General features: G+C 44.8%; 1 protein-coding gene across 1 annotated transcript in view; it reads right to left on the bottom strand.

The window, feature by feature from the left end:
- HHIPL1 (HHIP like 1) overlaps window positions 1-19,146 on the bottom strand; it is a 31,031-nt gene extending 11,885 nt beyond the window's left edge. The window contains exons 1-8 of the mRNA XM_074821306.1: window positions 18,853-19,146; window positions 12,974-13,620; window positions 10,544-10,687; window positions 9,935-10,263; window positions 7,887-8,013; window positions 6,867-7,012; window positions 3,131-3,212; window positions 1,220-1,302 (exon numbers count right to left, since the gene is read on the bottom strand). Of these exons, the coding sequence (XP_074677407.1) occupies window positions 1,220-1,302; window positions 3,131-3,212; window positions 6,867-7,012; window positions 7,887-8,013; window positions 9,935-10,263; window positions 10,544-10,687; window positions 12,974-13,620; window positions 18,853-19,146 (1,852 nt within the window). The remainder of the gene's footprint in view (window positions 1-1,219; window positions 1,303-3,130; window positions 3,213-6,866; window positions 7,013-7,886; window positions 8,014-9,934; window positions 10,264-10,543; window positions 10,688-12,973; window positions 13,621-18,852) is intronic.
- Window positions 19,147-24,760: the final 5,614 nt, after the last annotated feature.

The raw sequence follows: 24,760 nt of genomic DNA, 5'->3' as shown, positions 1-24,760 counted from the left end.
ACTTAACAGAATGTCTCCCAGTGTTTCTAAGTTTTAATTTATGATGAAAACTACCTAGTAAACAAACCCAATAGATTTAGTTATATGTATAGTTTAAAAATCTGAACTTTGGATTGCATAGAGAATAATGCATAAGCAGAAACAAAACTGGTTGAACATGAACCAAGTTACTAATGTTTGGAAATTGCATGCACAGCTTGCAAAGGAGAATGTTTCTGAAGACGTGCTGAGTGCTCAGGCATGTCAACAGTTAATAATTAGCCTTAGATCTCATTCCACCTTAAAGATTCCATCTTGGAAGGTGCTGAGTGCCCTCATTCCTCTCTGAAGTCAAAGCTGTAGGAACTGTCAATGACTCAAATGCAGTGTAACATGATTAATGTAATTAAAAATTAAATAAAAGTATTCTGACATTAGACTTCCTACAGTAATATTAACTTCATGACAAAGTTCTTAGAGTACTGCTTAGGTGCACGCTTACATGTGTAAACAAAATACACAGGGAAAAAGAAAGGTCATGCTGCCTGATCTAATTTTGTGATCCTAATAGTGTATTTAGGTTTTTGCACTTAACATAAATAGTACTTAGCTTGTTGCAGATTCAGCTACATTGTTGACTACTCCAGCTTTAGCAGTGCAACACTTCATTCAGTATGAAGCAATCAAAAAGTGCTGGGGGGTTTGGATAAGCCAAAAGTCCACCTGAATGGCTGATCACTTCAATGCTTTTGGGAGTGTTTCCTCATCCCATATTCTCTCACTTACAACTAACAGTGACTCAACCCTCATCTTGCTCAATGAACTATTTCCCAACCCTTTAGCCATCATATACTTCAGCTCCTGAAGTGCTCCTCACTACCTGAAGGCACTACAAAAAAATCACTTACCACTGAAAAGCCCCATTGAGCACAGGTTCTCAGTACAGAAACAGTTATGGGGAAACCAAGTTGGTGGTAATGAAACAGGTACGATGTAGCATGGAAAAGGGAAAATGTACAGGGGCAGAAACTACAGAGATTTCACACAGCCAGGAGAGGGGAAATACCTTATGCCTTATTTGAACCAACTCTTCAGATCCAAAACAGCTGGTAAGAATTAACTTTGAGGATACTCTGAAGTTCTGGGTGGTCTCCAGGCATACAGAGATAGTGCAAGCCTGGAGTTTGTATTTACTGCCAGATAACATGCACCAATAATAAACAGCAACAGTGACACTTACTCTCCTTTGGCACAAACTGGATGCGCTTGCTTTTTACTTTCACTGGCGACGGCTCAACTCGGCATTTTCCTGGTGGTGCTCTCCTGCACAAAAAGGGACACATACAGTGCACAATTAATTCCTTTCCTCTGGCATTCTGAGCCTTTGCTTCCTATTTCTCTATGAATGTAATGCTCATCAGGAAAAAAAAAAAAAGTCTGTTTAAATGATCCAAGTAATCTCTTACAGTAGAAAACATAATTAAACAATCACATATCTCCACTGATCAAAGTCCAAATATTCACAAGGCAGTGGAGTCCTCTGGCTGTGTTTTCACTTGCCATTGCTGAATCCATTAGGGAAATAAAACATTGTCAGGTTCAAGCATTACAGAAAGAGATTAATCAAACTGAAAATAAAAATTACAAAACTAGACAGTATATGTTGAACATCTGACATAAAGGTCATGTGTGCGCAAGTTTTCAGGTTGTCTTCAGAGAAGCAAAATAACACACTATTATTCACACATAAAGCCCAAACAAAAGACTAACTACTACAAAAGTAGTACCAAAAATGCATTTGTTTCAAACAAGAACTCTCAGTGTCTCACACAGAAGCTCCCTCTTAGTATGGCACATTATTTTGACACAAATTTGTTTGCCATGGAGGTATCTCTCACTTTAGAGGAGTTACATCCAGTTCATCATCACTTTTTGCTATGACAGCTGCCTGGTTAATCCGCAGACTTCTTCAGAGTTTTTTTAACTGGTTCAAAAATGCAAGATGTTTGCATCTGGAGGGTATAACTCCTTTGTAATCAGGATTGTTTGCATTTGCATTTCTGTGGAAGGCAAAGAGCTTCTCTCTCAACTACCTACACACAGGGATGTTCCCTACTTTTATGAATTTTTCTGTGAGTTGTTTCTGTACTCTACACAGGAAAGAAACTTCTTTTTAAACTTAAACTTAAGACTTGCTTTTCACTTCTGCTTTCTTTATTTTTGCAAAGGTTGCGTAATACCAGTCTCTTAATACACAGTTTACAGGAACTCTTCCACTGTGTTAGATAATGGAAAATGCTTCTGACAGAGGAGAGTCGGAGGAAAACACACAGCAGCTCTGGGGACTCTAACTTTGGAGTCTGGTTCCAACATAAAAGCAGACAAGTGGTTTGGTTCAAAATGCTCAGATAGCTAAAGCTGTAAATTTAATCCGTTTGCAAAAATAAAAGCTACAAAAGTCTCGCTCTACATGTCTGGCTGCAAGTAGTTTGGTGTTTAGCCAATAATAGTAATGCTTAAAAAACAAGAAGATGGAAAAAACAGCTATAAGCCTTCCCATAAAACACAGCTATTCCCTGCCTTGCCTGGTCTCACATACACACATGGGATCCAGAAGGTGTAACAATGGTCTTATTTCCCTGTCCAAGCCATTTTCCTCTTTGAAACACAAAAAATAATATACTTTTTGACATTAATTTCTGGTTTGCCCGAGAAAGCACTGCAGGTCACACTGGGTCAGCTTTGGCTGCAGCTGCCTGGGCATGGGGCTCTTATGGGAGACGCAGCTGGCTACAAGGGATGGAGAGGAACTGAGAATAAACACCTTGACAAAAACTGCCCCCTTTTGGGCAGGAATCTAGAGAAACTTTGCTTGAGAAAGACAAGACACACATAAAATACTCCTTTAGCTTTCAGGAACAAATGTCCCAACCAACAGGCCCCATAACAAGTTGGTGATCACCAGACAGCATAGACTCCCATGACTGCAGGAGCAAAGCAGCCCTACAGTGGATTACTCCAGCTGTTCCTTGATCAAGCTCCACAGAAGGGCCCAGCATGGGAGAAGAGCTAGTTAGTGAATATCATTCATCACATCCACACCTGGACATGCTGCACCACACCTAGGCTCTGCAAAAAGAACATCTCATACCTAGAGGTGTCCACCACTTTGTACACCACTCCATGGGGAGCCGTGGCACTTGGTATGCCAGTAGACATGAAGTAAAGTTCTCCTGGGAAAAAAAATGGACACAGCCATGAAAACTCTCCATGCAACTTCTGTCCTGTATAGCACAAAGGCATTAAATCTGCATCACAGGTCAGAAAGCATCAGGAAACCTGGGACCAATGTGGAGATCTGGCTCCTTGAGGAAACAAGGCAGGTTTGTGTTTGGGTTTGTAGTGAGAGTTCCTCTGCAGTTCAGTGGCACAAAATACTCTTAGTGAGTGGGAGCTTTTACATATTGTCATGAAATATTGTTTGGACAAATTTCCACTGCAGGTTCAGCTGCCCAGACTTTAGCTGTCTGATCTGTGTCCTTTAACTTCTAACACAAAACAGTCAAACCCTGAATTTCCTTTGTTGAAATGAAATTAAAGGAAATTAAGAATGTTCACACTGCCTTCTGCGCTTTTGGATGAAGCACTCCTTTGGGGTGAACTATAGAAGAACAAGATTTTGCTTTTGCTTTCTCTAGCACACTCACAAAGTGAGATGTATCTCACACGAAAGGCATTTGGTTTGTCACAGCTCTGTCAGGTCACATGAACAGGGCTTGACCTGTTCCACCACCATTTATTTGCCTTATTTTCTCTTAACTGCATTTCCATCCTTCTCCTCCTGTTGTGCAGGGGAGGCTGGGATAAGCAGTCCCTCCGGCACTCTTCTTTCTCTTTTGCCAGCTCAAGTGCTTGAGCAGTGCAATGAAAAGGATCTGAGAGAAAAAATAAATATGCAATATTTCAAAGAGAAGAAAAAAAAAAGGAAGAAAAAGAGACAATGGAGACCTGCTTAGTGAGTAAGGCAGATTTCTTTGGGTGTCCTATGGGTACCCCAAGGGGAAGAGTGGAAGGAGCAGAGGGGACAGAGTGGTCAAAGGAAGGTGTGGGCAGTTGGTAGCAGCTGGTACTGGCTGCTGAGCCTCCCTCCTTCTCCCTGTTCTCCTGTGCTGCCCTGGGCTGAGCTCCTCCAGATGCTCCCAGGGCAGAAACCAGACGCCTCTGGCTACCCCTGGCTGGTTTCTTCCTTTTTCTTCCTTTTCTTCATGCTGGAGGGAAGGGATGCCATTCAGAGGGCCCTTGACAGGCTTGAGAGGTGGGCTTGTGCAAGCCTCATGAAGTTCAACAAGGCCAAGTGCAAGGTCCCGCACATGGGCCAGGACAATCCCAAGCACAAATACAGGCTGGGTGATGAATGGATTGAAAGCAGCCCTTGGGAGAAGGACCTGGGGATATTAATGGATGGAAAACTGAATATGAGCCAGCAATGTGCACTTGCAGCCCAGAAAGCCAACTGTATCCTGGGCTGTATCAAAAAAGTGTCACCAGCAGGTCGAGGGAGGGGATTCTCCTCCTCTATTCCACTCTCCTGAGACCCCACCTGGAGTGCTGTGTCCAACTCTGGGGTCCCCAACAGAGGGTGGTGAGGCACTGGAACAGGTTGCCCAGAGAAGTTGTGGATGCCCCATCCGTGGAAGTGTTCAAGGCCAGGTTGGATGGGACTTTGAGCTACCTGGTCTAGTGGAAGGTGTCCCTGACCATGGCAGCGGGGTTGGATGATCTATTTAAGGTCCCTTCCAACCCAAACCATTCTATGATTCTATGATTTTTCTGATGTGCTCTGTTAACCACAGGCCAGAGGCAGCCTTGATCCAAACAGGGATGAGAAACACTTGGCACCGCATCTTGTGGTGCAGTGATGTGTGCTTTATATCCCACCCCTCTTTCCTGCAAATTATCAGGCAGGAATACGGATACTCAGGCTGTGAAGCACAGGCTATCACACGTGCACCCCACATAGCACAGTGCCTGGGGTGTCCCTGATACATTCAGCTGCCAGGGGATGGGGCTGCTGACTTTATAATGGCTGTGCAATGAGCCAAAAATATAGGTGTCCCCACCGCATAAAAAGATCCACTGCACCAGCTGGATTAACATTCATCAGAGCAACAACCCCAAAAAACAAATGCTTCCGTGAAGAAAAGCTTGTTAAAATAAACTGTGTGATAAACTTGTAAAAGCCAAGATTCCCAGCACACCAAAGAAGTGCAAGAGAAGACTGTTCACTGCAGATAAAGCAACTCACTACACTGTTATCAACAGATTTCTTTCCATTATGATAAAGCAAACACAAGGCAAGTAACTACCTCTGAGAACAGACTTCAGCCCAAATTTCCACCCAGCTCTATTATACTTACACAAAGTACACATGAAAAGTGCAGGGCAGAAGAAGGGGGGCAGCATTTCACCCCCCCTTTGCACAGACTCTGCCCACAGGCGCAGGACAAGGGAGACACCGCTCCCCACGTGCATAAGCAAGGGCTGCAATTAACAGCTTGATACTTCTCTTGGCAGCCCTCTGAATTGGCATAAAGCTGATTTAAACAAAGTTATTCTGATTTTAGGGTAAGAAATCCTTTGTGCCTCACCACTGCAAAACAGCTCTACCTTCCATGAACATTAATGATTAAAGAAAATGGATTTTAACTCCAAAAAAGATAAAATTCTGAAGTCAAACTGTTGAGCTAATACTTAATTTAGATGATTTGCATTTACATGATAAAATCTGCATTTATATGATACGCAATGCATGTTGCGTTTGTGCAACATCCACACCTGACACAATCTACAGGGAAAACAGAAGTTTAAAAACTGGGGCATTCTGGGAGCAGGTGCTTGTGACCAGTCCAGGACCTCCCCGCGACAGGGCAGAACACAAACTCCTGCATTGCTGAGTCGCACATGAGCCTACTTAGCAACGGGGCTAAAGATCGCTGGGCTCATCCTCTGCCTGTCCTCAGTCACAAGCTGGATGCTCTCCCTGTCCTGCTGCAGGGCTGGGCAATTAACCATACCCTTGTACAAACAAAGCTAGCGACCACCAGCTTTCACCCCAGGACTCTTTATTTCATCCTTTTCAAATTGCAGCAGCTTCCTCCTAGAAAGCAAAATGTCTCCAGTCTTAAAACACAGCTATGCAAAGGTCCACTGAAACTACATCCTTCAGTCCTATGCAAGGCAAAATCCCAGCTGGCACTAATAAAATATAGACTTAATCAGCCTTTTGCCGATGCTTCACTCAAGACAAAACGTAGGGCTTTCATTCTGCTTCACCTCGAGAAGTACAAATATTCCAGGCCAGGGTGAGCAGGTTCATAATTACTGTTCATTACATCTGCTTCCCTGTATCCATTAATAACGTCAACAGCCTTCTTAGCTAGCCAAGAGCATAGACTTGCTCTCACTCGGGTATCAGCTTCTCAGCCTCTCAGGGCCTGCTTTCCCCACAGCATGGCACCGTGAAGGATGAGGTTTCTTTTCTAAACTGTGCTTTATTGTATTTGCCCACCGCTGTTCCCTGTCTCTCCAGAGGGTAGGTGTGGGGGCAGTGCAACAGCCAGCCTCAGTCCTGCAGGGAACTGCCTCTCCAATTCCCCCTGCAGGCACTGCGTGGCATGCTGGCCTCAAAATTAGGATTGTAACTTTGGTTTGATATTTGGGAGATGCTGGGAATCTCTCCGACCGGCATTTTACAGACTGACAGACTCGTGCTCTGCCTCCCCGCCACCCACTGCCTCCCAGGAACCCTCTCTGACCCCTTCTCTGGTGTTGCACTCTGAAGAAAAATCACCATCATGCCATTCTGTGTGACAAAGTTAAACGATTACCTGCTTCATCTTCAGCAAAGGAGATGATGTATTGGTAGTAGTTATTGATAAGCCCAGGAAACATGCATGTTTGTCCTGTCCCCATGCAGATTTCACTGTACTGCCACTCTCCAGTAGCATGATCCTCCTTCAAAGACATCAGGCGTCTGCAAAGCAAAAGAACACTTCCACAACACAACCAAGAAGATGATCTATGAACATTAAGGAGGACACCTGGAAGGATGTTTAATGTTTCCTACCCTCATTAGCTGCAACAGGAACTGCAGCTCCTCTGAAAAATGAAGGATTGATAATACTAAAACAAATATATTATACGCCCCCACGACACTTTGTCTTTCAAGGGCAACACAAACACATGAAAAAAGAATAGAAGGGGGTTTAAGGGATATCAGGCTATTGTGGGGGGGGACCCTGCCAGAGATGCAGAGCACCTGGCTTCACTGCAGCTCTGTGCCCTCTCTCTTGCACCCAGGACCGGGGCAGGCGGGGCGGGGGCTGCGTGCGACAGGCCTGGGAGATGCAGGTACAGCAAAGGAAGAGGAGGTGGGGGAAAAACAAGGCAGTCTCATGCCTGCCTCGTCACAGCTTTGCAGCAGACTCACTGCTGGACAATATGGTTTTTTTCTTTCAATATCTTTGATCTCTGGAAACATTGCATCAGAGTGGTTTGGTTGTTTTTAGGATGTATTCAAATGCTTTTTTACACCACTTCCAGGACTTTAAATGAATATCATATCATTGCCCCTTTATTTGTACTGGCACAATGTGAATCAGCAACGTCGAGGGCTGCTGGAATGCAAAGATTGCATTCCTGCACAGCACCATGGAATAAAGGTTATATAAAACATGCCACATGAGCCCTCTGTAATGAGGAGTCAGGATTTGCCCAGTGCTTGCAACCAGCGAGTAGCAGCATGTTCTCAGTTGTTAGACTGCATGAGCACTCGCAGGCAGGTGTAGTATTGCTGGAGGAGTTTGGCTGGGGGTACAGCTTAGTGAGTATCTCAAGTATGTACTTACCCACTCATAAAATCACCAAATATGTACAGGCCATTCAAGTTTGGTGACTCGCAACCCCGATAGACATAGCCTCCCGTAACAGATTTCCCCATTTTGTGTGGATATGCGTAAATTGGAAGCACATCATCTGTAGGGGAGAAAAGATCTGTGGCTTCCCTTGTCTTACACATGATGCAGAATATGTTTATCTAGATAGTTCTGAGACTAGCATGATACAACCAGGTTCACTTGAGCATCTTCTAACTAAATGAAATGCTGATGGAGTCATATTTAGTTTGATTTTCACCTTTTCAGAACCATGTTTGATAGCCCTGCCTAGCTGGCTGTGCTAACCAAGGACAAGCTAGCTCAGAGAGACGGGTCAGTGTTTCACTTGCAATATAAGCTGAATCCCTGATAAGCCTGAGCTCTCTCTATCACCCAGACACCTCACCGTTCTCCTGAGCCCTTCTTCTGCTACAACCCAGCTCTGTTAGTGCACTTCTGGCCCATTTCTACACAGCCTGGCTGGTTTTGCCATGGATTTGCAGGTTACTCTTAGAGTCACTGCACCCATGCAGGAAATGTATGTCCAGTGCAGCTTTGTTTTGGTGGTGAAGGGGAAAAACCGAGATACGTAACTCCAGACTGCAGGCACTGATGAAAAGATATGTTGGATGTCAGAGCAAATAGCTTCTGTTTCTTTGAGACAGGGGAGTTTAACCTGAAAGGACCATTAAATATTTATGGTATGGCACAGGCAATATGTAGTACTGGCATATTCATTGTAAAATATAAGTTAAAACACAAGACAGAGGGAGATGCCCTGATTTTGAGTGTGTCCATTAGATGCCTCCTCCCCTTTTGAAACTCCTGGGTCACAGGTATCTCCTTGTGGTACCCACCCCTCCTCATCCTCACAGACTTTCTCCCTGCCTTTGTAGCAGATGCCTCAAGTAGCAAACCTGGCAGCTCTGCCAGCAAGTAACTTGCACCAGGGGTGTTTCATCTAAAACAGGTGTTTTCTACACTTCAGCTGCACTTATCATTTTAAAGGGGCTGTGACATTTCACTGTTCTAACAAAAGAGTCTCTAAAGGCATCAGAAATTGTTCTGAATCCCTGGAGACCTCAGTAAAGTGCCTGCCATGAACACTCATGCAGGCACTGTCACAGAGGAGAGCACTAAACGGGCTCTCTGACAACTGCTTCAGCGAAAGGAGTGCAAAAAATCTGCTCCCTGCTCTCAAAATTTTTGTAAAAAACACTTTATCACTACCACCGTACTTGTAGCTAAGTTAATAAAAGGAAGGAAGTTAAACTAAGTTAATAAAGGGAAGGAAGTTAAACAACACATAGCACGTAGAAGAGAAAAAAATCAGTATCTCAGCTAGTGCAAATCAGTGCCAGCCCACAGCCCCCCCTGGACCTCTGGGGAGATGCTCCAGCACAAGATGTGGTCCACACCAGACCTTGCAATAATACACTCTGATTTCACACATGCACTGGAGTTTAGCCAGCCAGGAAATACCCTGAACCCAGGTTTGAAGAGTTTTTTAAAAAAAAGGTTTTCCTTTTTGGCATAGCTACAAGAAACAAAAATACACTGTACATTCAGTTACCTGCAAAGCAGGCAGTGTGTATACTGGTTGACCAGCTTACACAATATATTTCTTTCTTTTTTTAAATAAGGACACTACTTGTGAGTTATGGAGAAAAATACAATCCAAATTTTTCTTGCTTCTGCAGGAAAGCTTATTTTATGGCGAGAAGATGAAATTGTCCTCCTAAATCACAGAATCACCAAGGAATTTGACTGACAATATGGATTGCCTAGAAAAACAACAGCCAGCATGTTTCATTTTCCTCCTAACTCAAAAATGGTAACATTTGGACTTTCAGTATTTATCCCCAAGTCGGTTGCCTTCTAGACTGAGACAGTACAGATTTACATCACAAAAACCTATGTTTTGCACCAGGCAGCCGGACTTTGAAAGCAGGAATTAAAAATGACAGCGCAGAAAATGCACAGTGGGAGATGCAGGTAATGTAGAGAGCACATCTATTTACCCATTGAAGAATTGGTGCAAAGTTTTTTATCGTAACAACTGAACCCTTCCCTCGCCCTCCAGCCGTAATTTTTCCCTTTCTCAACAATGTCGATTTCTTCGTATTTATTCTGCCCCACGTCTCCGCAGAAGAGCCGCCCTTTCCCTTCCTTGGTGTGAGGTTCGCCCCTATCGAAAGAGCAGCGCCACATGTTTCTCACTCCGTACGCGTAGATTTCGGGGCGAGCCTTAGGGTCGTTAAGAAAAGGGTTGTCGGGAGGGATTCGGTACAGAGGCCCACGGTCATTGTTGTTCACATCGATCCGCAGCACTTTGCCCAGCAGGGTTGATCTGTATTAGGAGAAGAATGGAAAGATAAAAAATAAAGAAATAAAAGTAGACCTTGGTTAAACATCAGAGATGGGTTTTTTTGGAAAGCCTAGGGTTTCATTCTTTCTGTTTTGGAAAAGACAAGTCTTTTAATATCTCTGAAAAAACAACCATTTCAAGATGATTTCATTTGCCTCAGGCCACTGAACAGCCTTCAGGTGGTACTGACTTCCCACGCCCTGCTGCCCCGAGGACGCACACTGGTGGCTTGGAACTGCCATGGGGATGGGTCTGCTCTTACTTGTTCTGGGCGTTTCCAAACGTCCCAAAAGGATCCCCAGCCATGCCTCCGTCTCCAGTAAATATATAGAGATACCCATCATCTCCAAAGAGCAGCTCTCCTCCATTATGGTTGGAAGCGGGTTCTTCTATTTCCAGGATTATCCTAAGTGAAAACAGGGAGGAGGCATTATCTACTGCACAAGCCCTAAGCAAAGGGCAGAGCAACATCATGCCAATGTTGCCCTTGATACATAGAAACAGAGACAGATCAGGTTTGAGGCAAATTCCTCCATATCCACGTTATTGAATTTTACTAGGGCATAGCTGATTTTCTAACCTTAAATAATTTCAACGTATTTTTCAGATTACAGAAACACCAAACTGTAGTAAGGAAAAATCTGAGAAAACACATGACAGAACACACTTTTAATTAATTGTACTTTTCCTCCGATTCTTCTTTCCTCCTTGTTAAACTTCTTTTTTTTCTCTCTTTATTTTTTTTTAAGAAAAGTAATCTCAGCTTAAATCCAGTTGTAAACTGCAAGAGAAAGGACTCCAGTCCATCTGTGCATCTGTACAGCATCTGGCACAGGTGCTGTCAAAGTGAATCTAAAACTTTTCAAACATTAAGGAATAGTTAAATTGTTAAAGAGAGAAGAATCCTTAAATGATAATTACATACACAGGACTTCATGAATTTAAAGAGTGGTTAATAGCAGCCCCATCAACAAATTAATATTTTGACAAAGCAGTACCAACAAACTTTAATTTTAAAACCAAGCTCTCTCTTACTTTTATCTGTTTATTTTATGCACCTGGCATCCCTTTCATAGTAAGAAAATGGTGAAATATATAAAGTGTAACTTCATAGAAAGGTAAAGCCACATATACATGCAGCGGATGTTCCCAGGTATAATAATTGAAGTTTATTTTACTCCAGCTTCTAAAAAAGCCCAGATTTCACAATGACAGTGCCTCTTAATAGCTGCAAAACCAAATTATAATAATCACTTATACCACCTAATTTTTAGCCAGTTTTTTTCCCTTCTGAAAGTACTGATGGTTACAATCATAAATTGTAAATTGTGGGAAGGAACCCAACTATGTAATTATTGTCACCTGCTGTTAAACGTCACCACCTCTGAGATAAGGTAACTGTGCATGAATGCACAGACTCCAGCCAGCAGCAGGAGCAAGGGAGGATCCTGTACAGACCCAAAGATGAATCCTCCTCAACCTCCCAAAGAAGGTGGAAAAAACCAAAACACATTGAGCAAAAATCTGCAGACAAACAGACATACGCTTTCCCGCTAAGGCAATGCACACCATGTGTTGGCCAAAGCTGCCTCTTGGGCAGCATCGCAGGATGAAGTCAGTGGGAGCTGTGCCTACACAAGCACAACAGAACCACAATTTTATTTTCTTAAGCTTTTGCCGTACTAAACATCAGCTAAATAAGCACAGAAAATGCTACAAATGTAAAGCCTGAGGATTTTTAAACAAGACAGCTCATGGGCCTTGACATCTGCAGGTTTAAGCTCCTGACTCACTTTCCTGAGGACCACGTTTAAATTCTCCTTACCTGTCATCTACAGGGCCGCTTACACTGAATTGCTGTCATTGCTTTATAAACCAGCATCCCCTTTCTATCATTAGGCTACATGCATTTTTGAGCTAGAATCATCCACTACCGAGTATTTGGAAAGCCCTAACAAACCATGTAACAAAGCAAAAATCTTAAAATTAGTAACATTCAAGGGTCTCTTAAAACAGTGGTTCTATTACATAGTTCTGCACCAGGTTATAAATCTATAGACTGTCTCACAAACAAACCTCTAATTATCTGTGCATGTTAATGTGGATGAACTGCAGGATCAGAGTCAAACAAATGAAATTTCCAATCAAAATGCACTCAGTAATAGCATAGTGGTTTGCATTTTATTTAATTTGATATTAAATTTGTAATATCACAGGGTTGAGCTGTCATTCAGTTAAGGAAATGTGTGGCCAAATCCATCTTTGGTCTGGTATCACTGAGTTTGTTTATACTGATTTTGGAAACCTTAGGCTTTGGAACGAATTTCACTCATGCTTTGCAGAAGTCTATTTTAAAGAGTAATCATTACGATACAAAAAGAAAAAAAACAACCAAAAAACAAACCTCAAAATACTAACTGTAAATAAGGTTTAATCAATGTTCTGTTAAATCTTCTGACATACCAGAACTGAGAAAGTGTTTTATCCCTGAGCACCTGCAGTTCATCCACAAAGGTCATGTGTATTCTCTATCTCAATATGCTAGACATGGACTTGGACTAACATGCTAACACACTGGAATGCAAGAACGATATTAAGCTAAATAAGTCTCATTCATTAATAGCCTTTAAAAATGCACAACCTGCTCTTTGAGATCTTAAATACACTTGCCAGAGAAATGTGTGTACCATACCTTTCAGAACCATGGTCCAAAGAATTCATATCAGCAGGAGAAATTCTGAACTCACTGATTCGGATTCTCTCTTCATAACGGACTTCAACTGAATAGTAGACATACACTTTACCATTAAATTTGAATTTAGGGTGAAAGACAATACCTAGAAAACCCCTCTCATCTCCTTCCCAAGGTGAGGTAAGTACAGCTTTGCTGATGTTCAGAAACGGCTTTTCAAGCCTGGATCGATCAGGGAGGTAGGTCCACACCAGGCCAACCTGCTCTGCAATGAAGAACCTGTGGGTGCCATCGTTGGCATGCACCATCGCAACAGGATTGCGCAGCCCGTTGGCGACCTCCACGAGGCAGAGCTGGAGACAGCCCTCTGCATCAGCAGTCACTAACCCCAGGTTTTGGTTAAGGTTCTGGTTAGCCAGGAGGTGTGGAAAGCAGTAGTCCGTGTCCTCCAAGGACAGGTAGCGGCAGAATTTTGCCATGTTGTTCTCCAGTGCAATTAACTCTTGGTCTGCAGAGAGATAGCGAAAAATGGAGCGGCATTTTTGCCACACTTGCAGGCAATAGTCTTGGCAAAGTCCTGGTATTGTCCGTACAGGGGTGGAGGGATCCTCAGCATCGTACAGGTGAGCTGCATATGGAGAGCATTCCTAGAGGGAGAGAGAAAAAGCCTCAAGCCATCCATTTCTTGGACCAGATTTGAAACAGCTGAGCAGCAATACTAATTGGAGAAATTTCACCTTAATTACAGTATGTGTTGTAGTTTATTCTGAAGATACATTAACAGAGGAAAAGATCTTAGAAAGGGTATTTATCTCAGCATTCACGGAGATGTTCTTCTATATTCCCGGTGAAAGCTTGCTTCCTCATGCTGTTATTCATTCATCCCGACCACACCACTAACTCAAGAAAACCAGCAAAGATATGTATTTTGCTACATCACTCTAGTAGACTGTACTGGGGAAAAAGAGACTTTTCTATCTTGGATGCTCTAACTTTATGAAATAACAAGCAGATTCATCACAGCAGAGAAGCAAAACAGAAGAGTTAGTTGAGAAAGTTCAGGTCCTGCATCTCCAAGCTGAGGAAGGAATGGGAAAGGTTGGTAGGGCCAAAACCTGCAACTTTTATACCTCGTAATCTGATAATCTAAACATGCACCTCAAACATAGATGTGATTTACATGTTGGAAGGAGTGGGATGAGAAAGTGTAGGAGAGGAGAAGGACACCCATCCTTCGTACCGCACAGTGCACCCAGCCCTGGGATGCTATCACTGCATACACCATCCTTGCTCGGGTCCAGTTGCCTTTGCTGCTGGGTCTTTGTCTACAGTCAGTTTATATACCTGACTAAAAGTGGTGAAATGTGTCTCATGATAATGACACTGGTCACCAAGTTCCAGGAGGGATGCTCAGGCTACAGGATTTCAGACAGTGAGCACCAAGTGGCCATAATCCAGGCAGGGTGCACTGGGAGTGGCTGTAGCACAACCCTTGTTTATGGAAAGTGCAGCCTCGGAAATCTACCCAAGGACTCAGTCAAGTTCACATAGTTCATTGTATCCTCTCCACTACGAGAACTCCGACAAGCACATTTTCCTTATGTAAAAAGCCACTGCAATCCAGTAAAACTGTCTAAATTACGAACTGACCAGAGTGACTCACTTCTGCTTTGCAAGGACTTTTCCTTGTAATAAACACACAATATTTTCCAGTTGTAATGCCTCTTCCCGACAAGCATCTCTAAAGCGCTCTCCAAATAATGTAACATGACTCAGTGGAGGCTCAGTTATTTTCACAGGGCAGATAAATAACTGAGGCAAGAAAGCTAGGAAGAGAAACTATCCTTCTTGAACAAATTCTGCATTTTTTAATTCTTACATGACATTTCTTCCAAGCAAAACCAGCTTTGTTAAAAAAAATATATATATAGGGAGCTGTTTCTAAATCTATAGGGAGCTATTTCTTAATGCAGATTACAGCACTATTCAATAGCTGAAAAGATGTAACATCTGATACTGAAGTATTTAAATTAGCTGATAAGTACACACAGTATTTAATTTTTATTTTATTTTCCATTACATACCATAATAAACTGAGAGGCCATATAACAGATCATTAGTGTACAATAAGCTTTCCTCCTGGAATGTCAAGCCATTCATTGCAAAATGAAGGTTATTATGCCTTCAAATGAGCAGCAATTAATGTGGTAAAAAAGGAGATTGCGCATGACACAAAACGCTGAAATTACACGGGCAGATTGGGTAACGGCACTCGGCTCAGTTACACGAGGTGTGCCAGGGACAGAAAGAGCTGGAGCATTTGCCAATGCAGTTGCTATAACTGAAAATTTGACCTTAGAAAACAAATTGAAACAAGACAGAAAGGGAATCTGAAGGCAGGGCTGGATGGCAGCTCAGTATATTGCTGCCTATGGAGGCTTCACATTCAGAGAGAGGTGGTACCCTGCCTGAGTACCGGGGTGTACCTGGTTCTCCAACAGCCTCTTTCAAAGCAAGCAGTGATCTTATGCATTATAAAGCAATGTCCCGGCTTCAGCATCGGAATTAAAAAGAGCACAGAGGTATGGTTTCCCTGTCTCTTTGTCACTGCGGGCTGTTCACCCCAGCCTTAGGTGTGTTTGAACAGCAGTTGTGGGTGACTTCTTCTCTCCTTACCACGTTCCTGGTGGCATACGGCTATTTACAGTGGCATTATGCTGGCAATGATGTACAGACATCTATCACTAGCCAGACAGTACTCAAGCTTGTGTGTAGGGTATTTTCCAGACATATGTGGAATATTTTCCAACTTTTATTCCACAAGAGATGGAGCCTGATGCCTGATCCTGAATTTCCCTGCTTCTGAATCAAATGTTGTGGTTCTTCACCTTTCACATCATCTTATCATATTCACTTACTCAAAACACCAAGAAACTCTAAACTTGGTTACAGCCCAGTATCACTAGTAGATCTAAATTCTCGTTTCCAAATGGCATGGTCTGTTCATTCATTTTAAACTATGATGTGGCCCAAAGACCAAAGAAACTAATGGGCAGATGATCAGTAACTTCAGAAGGGCTGGAACAAGCTCACACCATGAAAATAACTCATCAGAAAATAAAACAAATAACATGAAGACAAGTTAGCTAAATCCATCCTATCTGTTCCAGGAATTCAGAGGCAGCTATTTATCTGAGTAATTGCAACAATCTGAATCTGGACGAACATCTACATCAGACAGTGGCTTATTTACTGCTACTGTCAGCCCAGAGGAAGCAATGGGACTCCTCAGGAAAGTGTCTAACTTTCACATATTCCCTGACATTCCCTGTCCACCTCCATCTGGAAACTCAAGCCTTTAAGCAAGCTGTTCCCTGAGAAGCAGAGTGAGGCATCTGCTCTCCCACAGTTTGGAGTCCTGTATCCCACCACACAATAACCCACATCCACACACATCCCTGGAGACCTGCTGCCCCCATCAAATTACCCCTGGGTGTTGAGGCTGTGGGGCAGGCAGGGGCATGTCCCACCACAGCCTTCCTCCCCGATGGCCAAAGGCATCCTCTCAGCCTGCTTCTGGGTGGGGGGAAACCCTGTTTTGGAGCTGGGGGATCATGGGCAGCACTGAGGGAAGGATGTTGCTACTCTTCCACTTGCCTTTCCACAAGGAACAGAAACAGCACCACATAGCAAATCACCATTTAAGAGAAGGTAGGAATCTTCACCACAAGTACAAGCTGAGACACTTGTCAAAATAATTTGATCACATCTGAGAGAAATCACGAATTGTGAGCAGAAAGAGGCAGAAGCGTGCTGAGTAAGTCACAGAAACCTACTTCTTATTTCAGGTCTAGGATATAAATTGTATATATAATGAAAGAATGGAAGCAGAGTATTCTGGAGTGTTTTCAATGCCTGGACTTCCACTTTGTGCTTGTGCGGCCAGAGGTGGTGGTTTGTAGCTGCATCTGGGCTGGTGATGCACTGAGCTCATCAGAACATTTCAGTGAATCATTTTTCTCACATTGAAATATTTCACTGCTTCTGAGCAAATTTTCAACGGTTGGGTTTCTGATGCATGCAGGAGACTTCCAGAGGCAGAAGGAGTGCTTAGCAGGAACTGCTAACTGTTTTCCTATCCGCAAATGGACTTTTGGATACCGCTTGTTTCAGGAATGTATTCAAAGGGGTTTTTTGCTTCCAGTACAATGTGAGATGAAATAAAAGTCAAATCTCTAGAATCTGATGTGGAAGAGGGTTGTCTTTCTCTTCACGCTTTCAGGAACACAAGAGGTACCCTGCAAAATGCTAAGAGCATGATTTCTGAAAAGCCATTTTGATCCCATCAGAGCACAGCAGACGAGACTCTACTGTCTGAATTAATTTAAGATTTACACTTGCACAGCACAGAGCTGCCACTGCTCTGTCTCAGGGGCATTTTCATACATACGAGGCCACTGCTGATGATAGGGTCAGACGCTTTGCTATGCGCAGACTGTGATCATCCTGTTATCCTATCTGGCCACAGAATATCAATCCTGACTGGAAATTTCCCCCGCGCGGGATGGCCACCACAGAGGTTTCTAGGCCACATCCTCAGGCATTACTCTGAACCCATCATCAGGACTGTTAGCACCTGGCACACACTAAAAGCATCTCAGGATGCTGTAACCCAGTACAAAAAACCACCTGATCCCATGAGTTGAGCATAACAAAGAACACGTTTCATGCAGGCATGTCCCCTCCTGGGTGTCTTCACCAGGTCCAGTGATCTAACCCTGGGAGAGTGAGGGGAGTCTGCAAATTATAACTGCTCACATACCCATCTCAGAGCACTGCTGCTCATAAATTAAAGCACAGCAACATCCCTATTCCTCTTTCAGACACCTCCAAAGGACAAAAAGTCTGCAGGGACACCTGATGATGGACAATCACTCCTGACAGTGCCTGGGAGCACACGCCTAGGCTGCTGCACTAACCTCTGATGCACCCATATGTGGGTCAATGCACCCGTGCCTGTGCCTGGGCACTAATGCCACGGCTGATGCACCTGTGGGGTTGTCCTGTCTGAGCTGGGCACTAACGCCACGGCTCGCACACCCCTGGGTTCTCCAAAGCCCCTGTGCCTGTGCTGATGCAGCCCCGCACGGGTGGATGTCATCGCTCCAGGGCTGATGTGCCCACGCCGTGGCTCATGCACCCCTGTGAGGTCCCAAGTACCTGTGCCTGGACCATCGCATTCCCCATGGACCAATGCATCCATGCCTGGCCTGTGGCATCCATACCTGGGCTTGATGCAGCCCTGCATGGGTGGGTGCACCCACCCCTGGGCCAAAGCACAGTGCCTGGGCTGGAGCACCCTGTGTGGCCAAAGCACCATGCAGGGGCTGAATCCCCCTGTGCAGCTTATGCCTCCAGTGTGGCTGAAGCCCCCTGTGCTGCTGTTGCACCCTGTGTGGCCAAAGCCCCTTGTGTGGCTGATGCCTTCTGTGCAGTGGAAGTTTCCTGTGCAGCTGATGTCCCCCGTGCGGCTGACGCCCCCTGCACGGCTGATGCCCCCTGTAGGGTTGAAGGCCCCTGTGCAGTGGAAGCTTCCTGTGGGGCTGATGCCCCCTGCATGGCTGAAGCCCCCTGTGCAGCTGATGCACCTGTGCAGTGGAAGCTTTATGCACAGCTGAAGACCGCGCTGTGGCTGATGCCCTCCGCACGGCTGATGGCCCCTCTGTGGCTGATGCCCTCTCTGTGGCTGATGCCCCTTGCACGGCTGAAGCCTGCGCTGTGGCTGATGCCCTCTCTGTGGCTGATGCCCCCTGCACGGCTGATGCCGCGCAGCGGAGCCCCCGGCAGCCCCGTGCGGCCGGCGGGCCGGGCCGCCTCACCTGGCAGAGCAGGTCCTGCAGGTGCCCGGCGCAGGCGGCGTAGGTGGGCCCGTCGAGGCGGGCGCTGAGGCGGTAGAAGCGCTGGAGCAGGGCGCGGTCGCGGCGCGGGTCGCAGCAGCCGAAGTCGCCGTAGCGGCGGCAGAAGGCGAGGCCCCGCGGCGGCCGGAACGGCGGCTTGAAGTCCAGGCACTGCGGGTGCGGCCGCGCCGGCCCCGGGGCCAGCGCCGCCGCCAGAAGCAGCGCCAGCGCCGCCCGCGCCCCGCCGGCCCCCGCCGCCCCGCGCAGCCCCCCCATGGCCGCTCCGCGGGCGCGGAGGGCGGCCGCGCCGCGCAGCGCCGCTTCCCGGGCGAGCCGGCGGCGGCGGCGGCGGCGGAGGAGGAGGAGGAAGGGGGGGCTGGTCTGCCGCCCGGGCCGGCTGCGCGGAGGCTCGGCCGGCCCCGCCGCCCCGCTCCCCCCGCGGCAGCAGGGGCGCGGAGAGCGGCCGCCCGGGGGTCAGCGCCGGGCACGGGCGGGCGCGGCAGCGCCGGGCTCCCGGGGACGCGGCGGCGGTGCCAGCCCGCTGGAGCCCGGCGGGGCTGGGAAGGGCGTTCTCAGTCTGGCCCCGGGCAGAGCGCCGGCGGGCAGGTGCGAGGCTGCGCGGGGAGCGCGGGGCTCCTGCTGCGGCCTCTGCGGCCGGGATGTGTCCCGCTGGGAAGGAGTTCCCTAGGCGGACTCCTCAAGTGCTGGCTGCTGGGCTCGGGTCTGTCGCTGAAGCTTTTGTATGACCAAAACATGAGAGAGAACAGCACTTCAGTTTATACGGCTGGGGGACGTATTTTAAACCAAGAAAACTTCGCTTCGGTACAGCTAGTGCTTCTGCATCCTTCGGCATCCTTTGGCAATCTCATCCTGGGATGAGATTCTGATTAGATTCAGCTTTGAGGCTGGAAAGGAGCCGTCTGGTGTAGTCTTTACACCGTGTGGCCCCCGATAGCCCAGACGGCAGATTCTCCTTTATGAAGACCCTCCTCCCATGCAGGATGGTACTCCCTCCCTGCTGTCCAGGTACTCCCTGCCCAAACAAAGTAAAGCTGCTGCTGATGCTTTCCTCACCTTAAGGTTCCTCATGGCGTTCCCCAGGAAAATATTTACTCCAAATACTGGGGTTTTTTGCATATCGTATATCATATGTGACATTATCAGCTAGTAAGATCAAGTCCCAAGTAGATGGCATGTTTTTGCTGTTAAATTCAGCTAGCCACAGTGTATTATGTATTTCAATATTAACAGACAGACTGCCCATAAAAGACAAAGAACGTGGAATTCATGCTGATATGCTATTTTTGACTTCTGCCTTGAGACCAAAGAACTGCTGTACGATGCATATGGACTGTAAAATCACTGCATGGCTTGGAACATCCTGTCAGGAGACCATATGTGTTACAGCATTTGATACGAGTTTGTTTTTCTCTCCATATGCTTATGTAACTGCTGCTAAGGTCACTAAAAATTTTACATATGTGCAGGCAACCAGAATACCTGATGATCTCACTTGAGAATTCTCTGCCCTTTTATTTTTGGTCATTTAAAACCACTTTTTCACAGATGACCTTGGTGAGCACTTTGGAAAGCACATGATCTAGTCGGTGCCCCTGAAAACTTTGCATGCCATACAAAAAACGCTATGCAGTTATGCAATCCTATATTTGTGTAAAAACAACCAATGTAAATGCATCTCCCTCTTCATCCCAGTTAACGTATTATTCCTGTGGTTAACACCAGCTGTTGTCTCAGCATTTGTGATGATTTTTAACCATCATTGATTAATATTGCAACAATACTTAATATAGAAAGAATGGATTGCAGTAACTAAACATTCTGTGATAATGAGATTTATCCTATAGCCTCTAGATTTGCTATTACAGCTCTTGATTACTTTGGCATCCATCAACATTTCAGAAATGAAAGGAAAATTAAATACTGTGCGTATTTAGCAGAGAGTTGTAGAATAAGAACCATAGTTTTGATCTGCTCATCACTGTAAAATGACATAAAATACCTTTGGGAAGTCCTCTGTGTGCCTTTACAATACATGCTGCCATGCCAGAACTCCCAGTGTTTTGGTCATTCGGGCAATTTTTTGGTTACCTCTCAGGCTAGGGACTCCACAGCACCTCACAAGCAAGGCACTGCTGAAATGATGCTAGCTGCCTCGGCCTCAGTAATGAGCTAGTTCTGTCAAGGATGGTTTATTTTACATCTGGTTGTGAGCTGTATTTCGAGGCTTCCCAGGCCACAGGTAGGAGCTCATGGGCCGTGTTTGAGGGATCTGTGCTGTGGTGGATAGGAGCACACAGCTCTGGCCTTTCTTTCCAGCCCTGCCCGGACACTTGCTGCGTGATCATTCCCAAGTTCCTACCTTTCTGCCTGGATTCTCCCATTTGTAAAACAAGGATAGTCCATGCTCACCCACCCCATGGCAATCTTTCAGGTTTATTGATATTTTTAATCACTGTTTTGCTATTCTTTATGAGTTCTCTGCTGAACCATTGCTGGAGACTAAGCTCAGGAGGGGAACTGTTGCCCTCGACCTGAACTGCTAAAGTTAAAGTTGCCCTTGTTGCTACCTGAGGGCAATAACATGCATCTGTGGAACCATTACAGAATGGGGATGGGGTTTGATGTAGGTAGTATTCACCAAGATCACACTCTAGTCTGAGAACTTGCCACTCAGGAAGTTTTGTATTAAAATGACTAATTTTTAATTTGAATAATTTGAACACTCATCCTTGTGCTTAATGATCTGAATCAATCAATTGACTATTTAGTGGTGCATATCAGCTATTGAAAACATGTCTTTTTTTGTTTGTTTGGGGTTTTTTTGCTAAGATGTCTCCTGTTCCTACTGAATTCCATAAGCGTTTTACCAGTGGAATTCAATTAATTCTTAAAATCAACGTTTATATTGATGGATGAAACTGAAGAAGCCAGGTGTGAAAATGCAGTCTTTGATTGCAAACAACACAACATTAAGGCAGAAAAATGTAAATAATGTCAATCAGTTTGGGGTACCAAACCTGAAATTCTTAAGACATTTAAAACAACTGATAGTAGATACTCTGCAGCTCAGAAAGACAGTTTACCTCAAGCTGAGCTCCTTGAATGTGCAACATCCAGATTTTTTCACTCTTTCTGCATACATTAGAATTTGTTAGCATTCATAGGACAGAGGGAATGTGGACATATTGCTTAGAAATATGATCAAATCGCATTTGATCAAATGACCAAGGTTTGGCCCAGTGTCTGGAACTCCATCCTCAAATGCAGTTCAGATCAACAGTGAGGAGTTTAATGCTCTAAGCTTTAATAGCCAAGGGACATGCTGCTCCTACCCAAGCCAACTGTGAACACCATCCTTAAAAACATAACAGTCAGAAATTAAATACAGAGCTATAACTCTTTGTAGAGGAAATTAGGCTTTGCTTTCTCATTACACGTCTGATTGCAAAACCCTTCTGTTCCTCATTTGTCTTCTAAGTGTTTTATTTTTCTTACTGGCTGAGATACTGAGAACAGATTATTATTATGAGAACAAAAGAAAAAAGATGTGTGTGTGCATGTACACAGCATATACACACAAACCCACAGATGTGAGCAAAGTGACACCTGCCTTTCAGTGAACAGAAGCCATGCTAGGCAGCGTGGAAGTGATCCGCTGGCATGGAGACTGCTCCTTCACACAGCTTTTAGTATTCCACATGAACAATAGCACACAATATATTAAGTCTTTGGAAAGATGCAACAATAGTTTTACAGCACAGTCAAAGCCAAACGGGCATCTTCTCATTTAAGGTGATTTGTCAAGGAACACAAGTATGTGCTGAGTGGTAGCTGAAGTCACGCTGGCTCCAATAGGCCTACCGAAGCATTTTGATATTAAGGAAGCGTTTAGTGCAAGAAACCCGAGGAGCCAGCCCAGTGCAGGAGATATCACGTGCTATATTGAGGATACTGTCAGAGGATTCGATAAGCGGAAATCCCGCTGCCTCTAGACATGCTGGGATGACTCAGATGTGGAATGAAATGTACCGCTGCAGCATCGAAGACCTAATTTCTCCTGGTAATGGAATGACACAAGTCCCTCATATCCCTTAATCCTGTTGTGATGAAGCGCCTCCTCCTGCTTCAGCAATACCCTCTGGTGCACATTCCTGGGCTCTGTGTCATATGTCACAGCAAATGTTTGTACAAAACACTGGGGCAGTCCTGCAGACAACGTAAATCAGCAGAGCTCAACCCTAGCATATGATATCCAGGATTCCCATATAGGTGGAACACTGCTAAATGTTTTTCCTGTCCTTCTTATGCTCGTTTTATACACAGGCAGGATGTAAACGTTACAGTTTTACAGCAGTCAGATAACTCCCTCACTTCTTTTACTTCACAGCTTGCTACCATAGGAATTCTATCGCAAGGGCCCTAAAGAAACCATCTGGGCAGTAAATATTCCTTATGTGTTGCACATAGAGAAAGAACATATTTTCTTATCAGCTCACACAGCAGCAGATCATGCAGAAATGATTTTTAAAAATTACTACTATTTTCCCTGCAATAACAGCAATAGAACAATAAGTAACAGCCCTTGAATGGGTTCCTTCTATTTTACAGTGCATGGATCTTTTCCCCTTTTTGGTCACAGAAGAAATAATAAAGGTGTTAAAATGTATATTTCTTTTCAGAAAGCATTGTATTGATTTTACATAACATCTGAATGCTTTGTGCTGGAGATTACATATAACCATATAATTTGTCTATAACAAGAAATAGACCAAAGGACGTGCTCACTGAATTGTACAAACGAGCCTTTCCTCATCAGTGATTCAAGGCGTAATAAAATACTCTTTCTAGTTCCCTCTGAGAGGCGAAAAAGCTCACTTACAGAAGCAAGTATATTCCACCAAAAGAAAAGGTGATTAATCATAGATTGAGCCCATATTGAAAAGGAAAAATCCAGATTGGATCCATGCCTTTGTCCCAGGATCATTCAGTCCCTTCTCTAGTTTGGAGAGAATAAGGGATTTTTTGATTAACAACCACAAAAAAATCACTTTTATGGAACAAAGCTAGCAGCAGCCAATGCTGCCATTATTCCACCCCTCTTGAAGGACAAGGAGCTAACAAACAGATTGTTCAGATACTTTCTAATAGCTGAAAATAGAAGTCATAGCCAATAAAATCTGTAACTGAAAAAATTCTTCCCCAAAGTAATCAGGTCTTGCAGCAAAAGAGAATAAATGCTGGTCTAGAAACAGAGATTGCAAATTTAGTATTTCTGAAATCTTTCTGACTGAGCAATGAGGTGTGTAACATTGGCAGCTCTACCAAGCCCTCAGACATGTGTTTTGTAAAAGACATGTCTGGAGACCAAACAATCTTTCAGGAAGGACAAAAGAGGAAGGAAAAAAATCAGAGGTTACACAAGTCCATGTGGACAGCCTAGCAGGCTCTCTTCTGGAGGGACAGAGACCGTGGAAGTGCAGACTACGCATAGTGTAACACCCCCAGAGAATCCTGACCCAAATTGGCAGCTCTGGGGTAGTTATGTCCCTTGCATAACTGTCCCAGTACTATCAGGCAGCTGGTAACCACACTGCCGCTGGTTTCCAATCAAATCCATCATCTTCATGAAATATGCAAGGAACGACATTTTCTGCTAAGGGAATATGCAGATTTTCAGTTTATTTAGAGAAGTATGGCATTTAAAGAAGGCCAAGGGGATCACGCTCCCCCATCCACTGACTTGGTGCCTTTTCTTTTACATTCTCTGGGTAAAATGTGATCATTTCCCTCCCCAAAGCTGAGGAGGGTTTTGGCTCCAGAACTGCTATCTGCCACCATGGGGTATCATCAAGCATCTCTCCTTCACATC

This window comes from Strix aluco, chromosome 4, assembly GCF_031877795.1.
Source record: "Strix aluco isolate bStrAlu1 chromosome 4, bStrAlu1.hap1, whole genome shotgun sequence".
Classification (NCBI taxonomy): Eukaryota; Metazoa; Chordata; class Aves; order Strigiformes; family Strigidae; genus Strix; species Strix aluco.
Note: the sequence above shows the minus strand (reverse complement) of the source record. Positions and strands in the feature narration are given on the sequence as shown.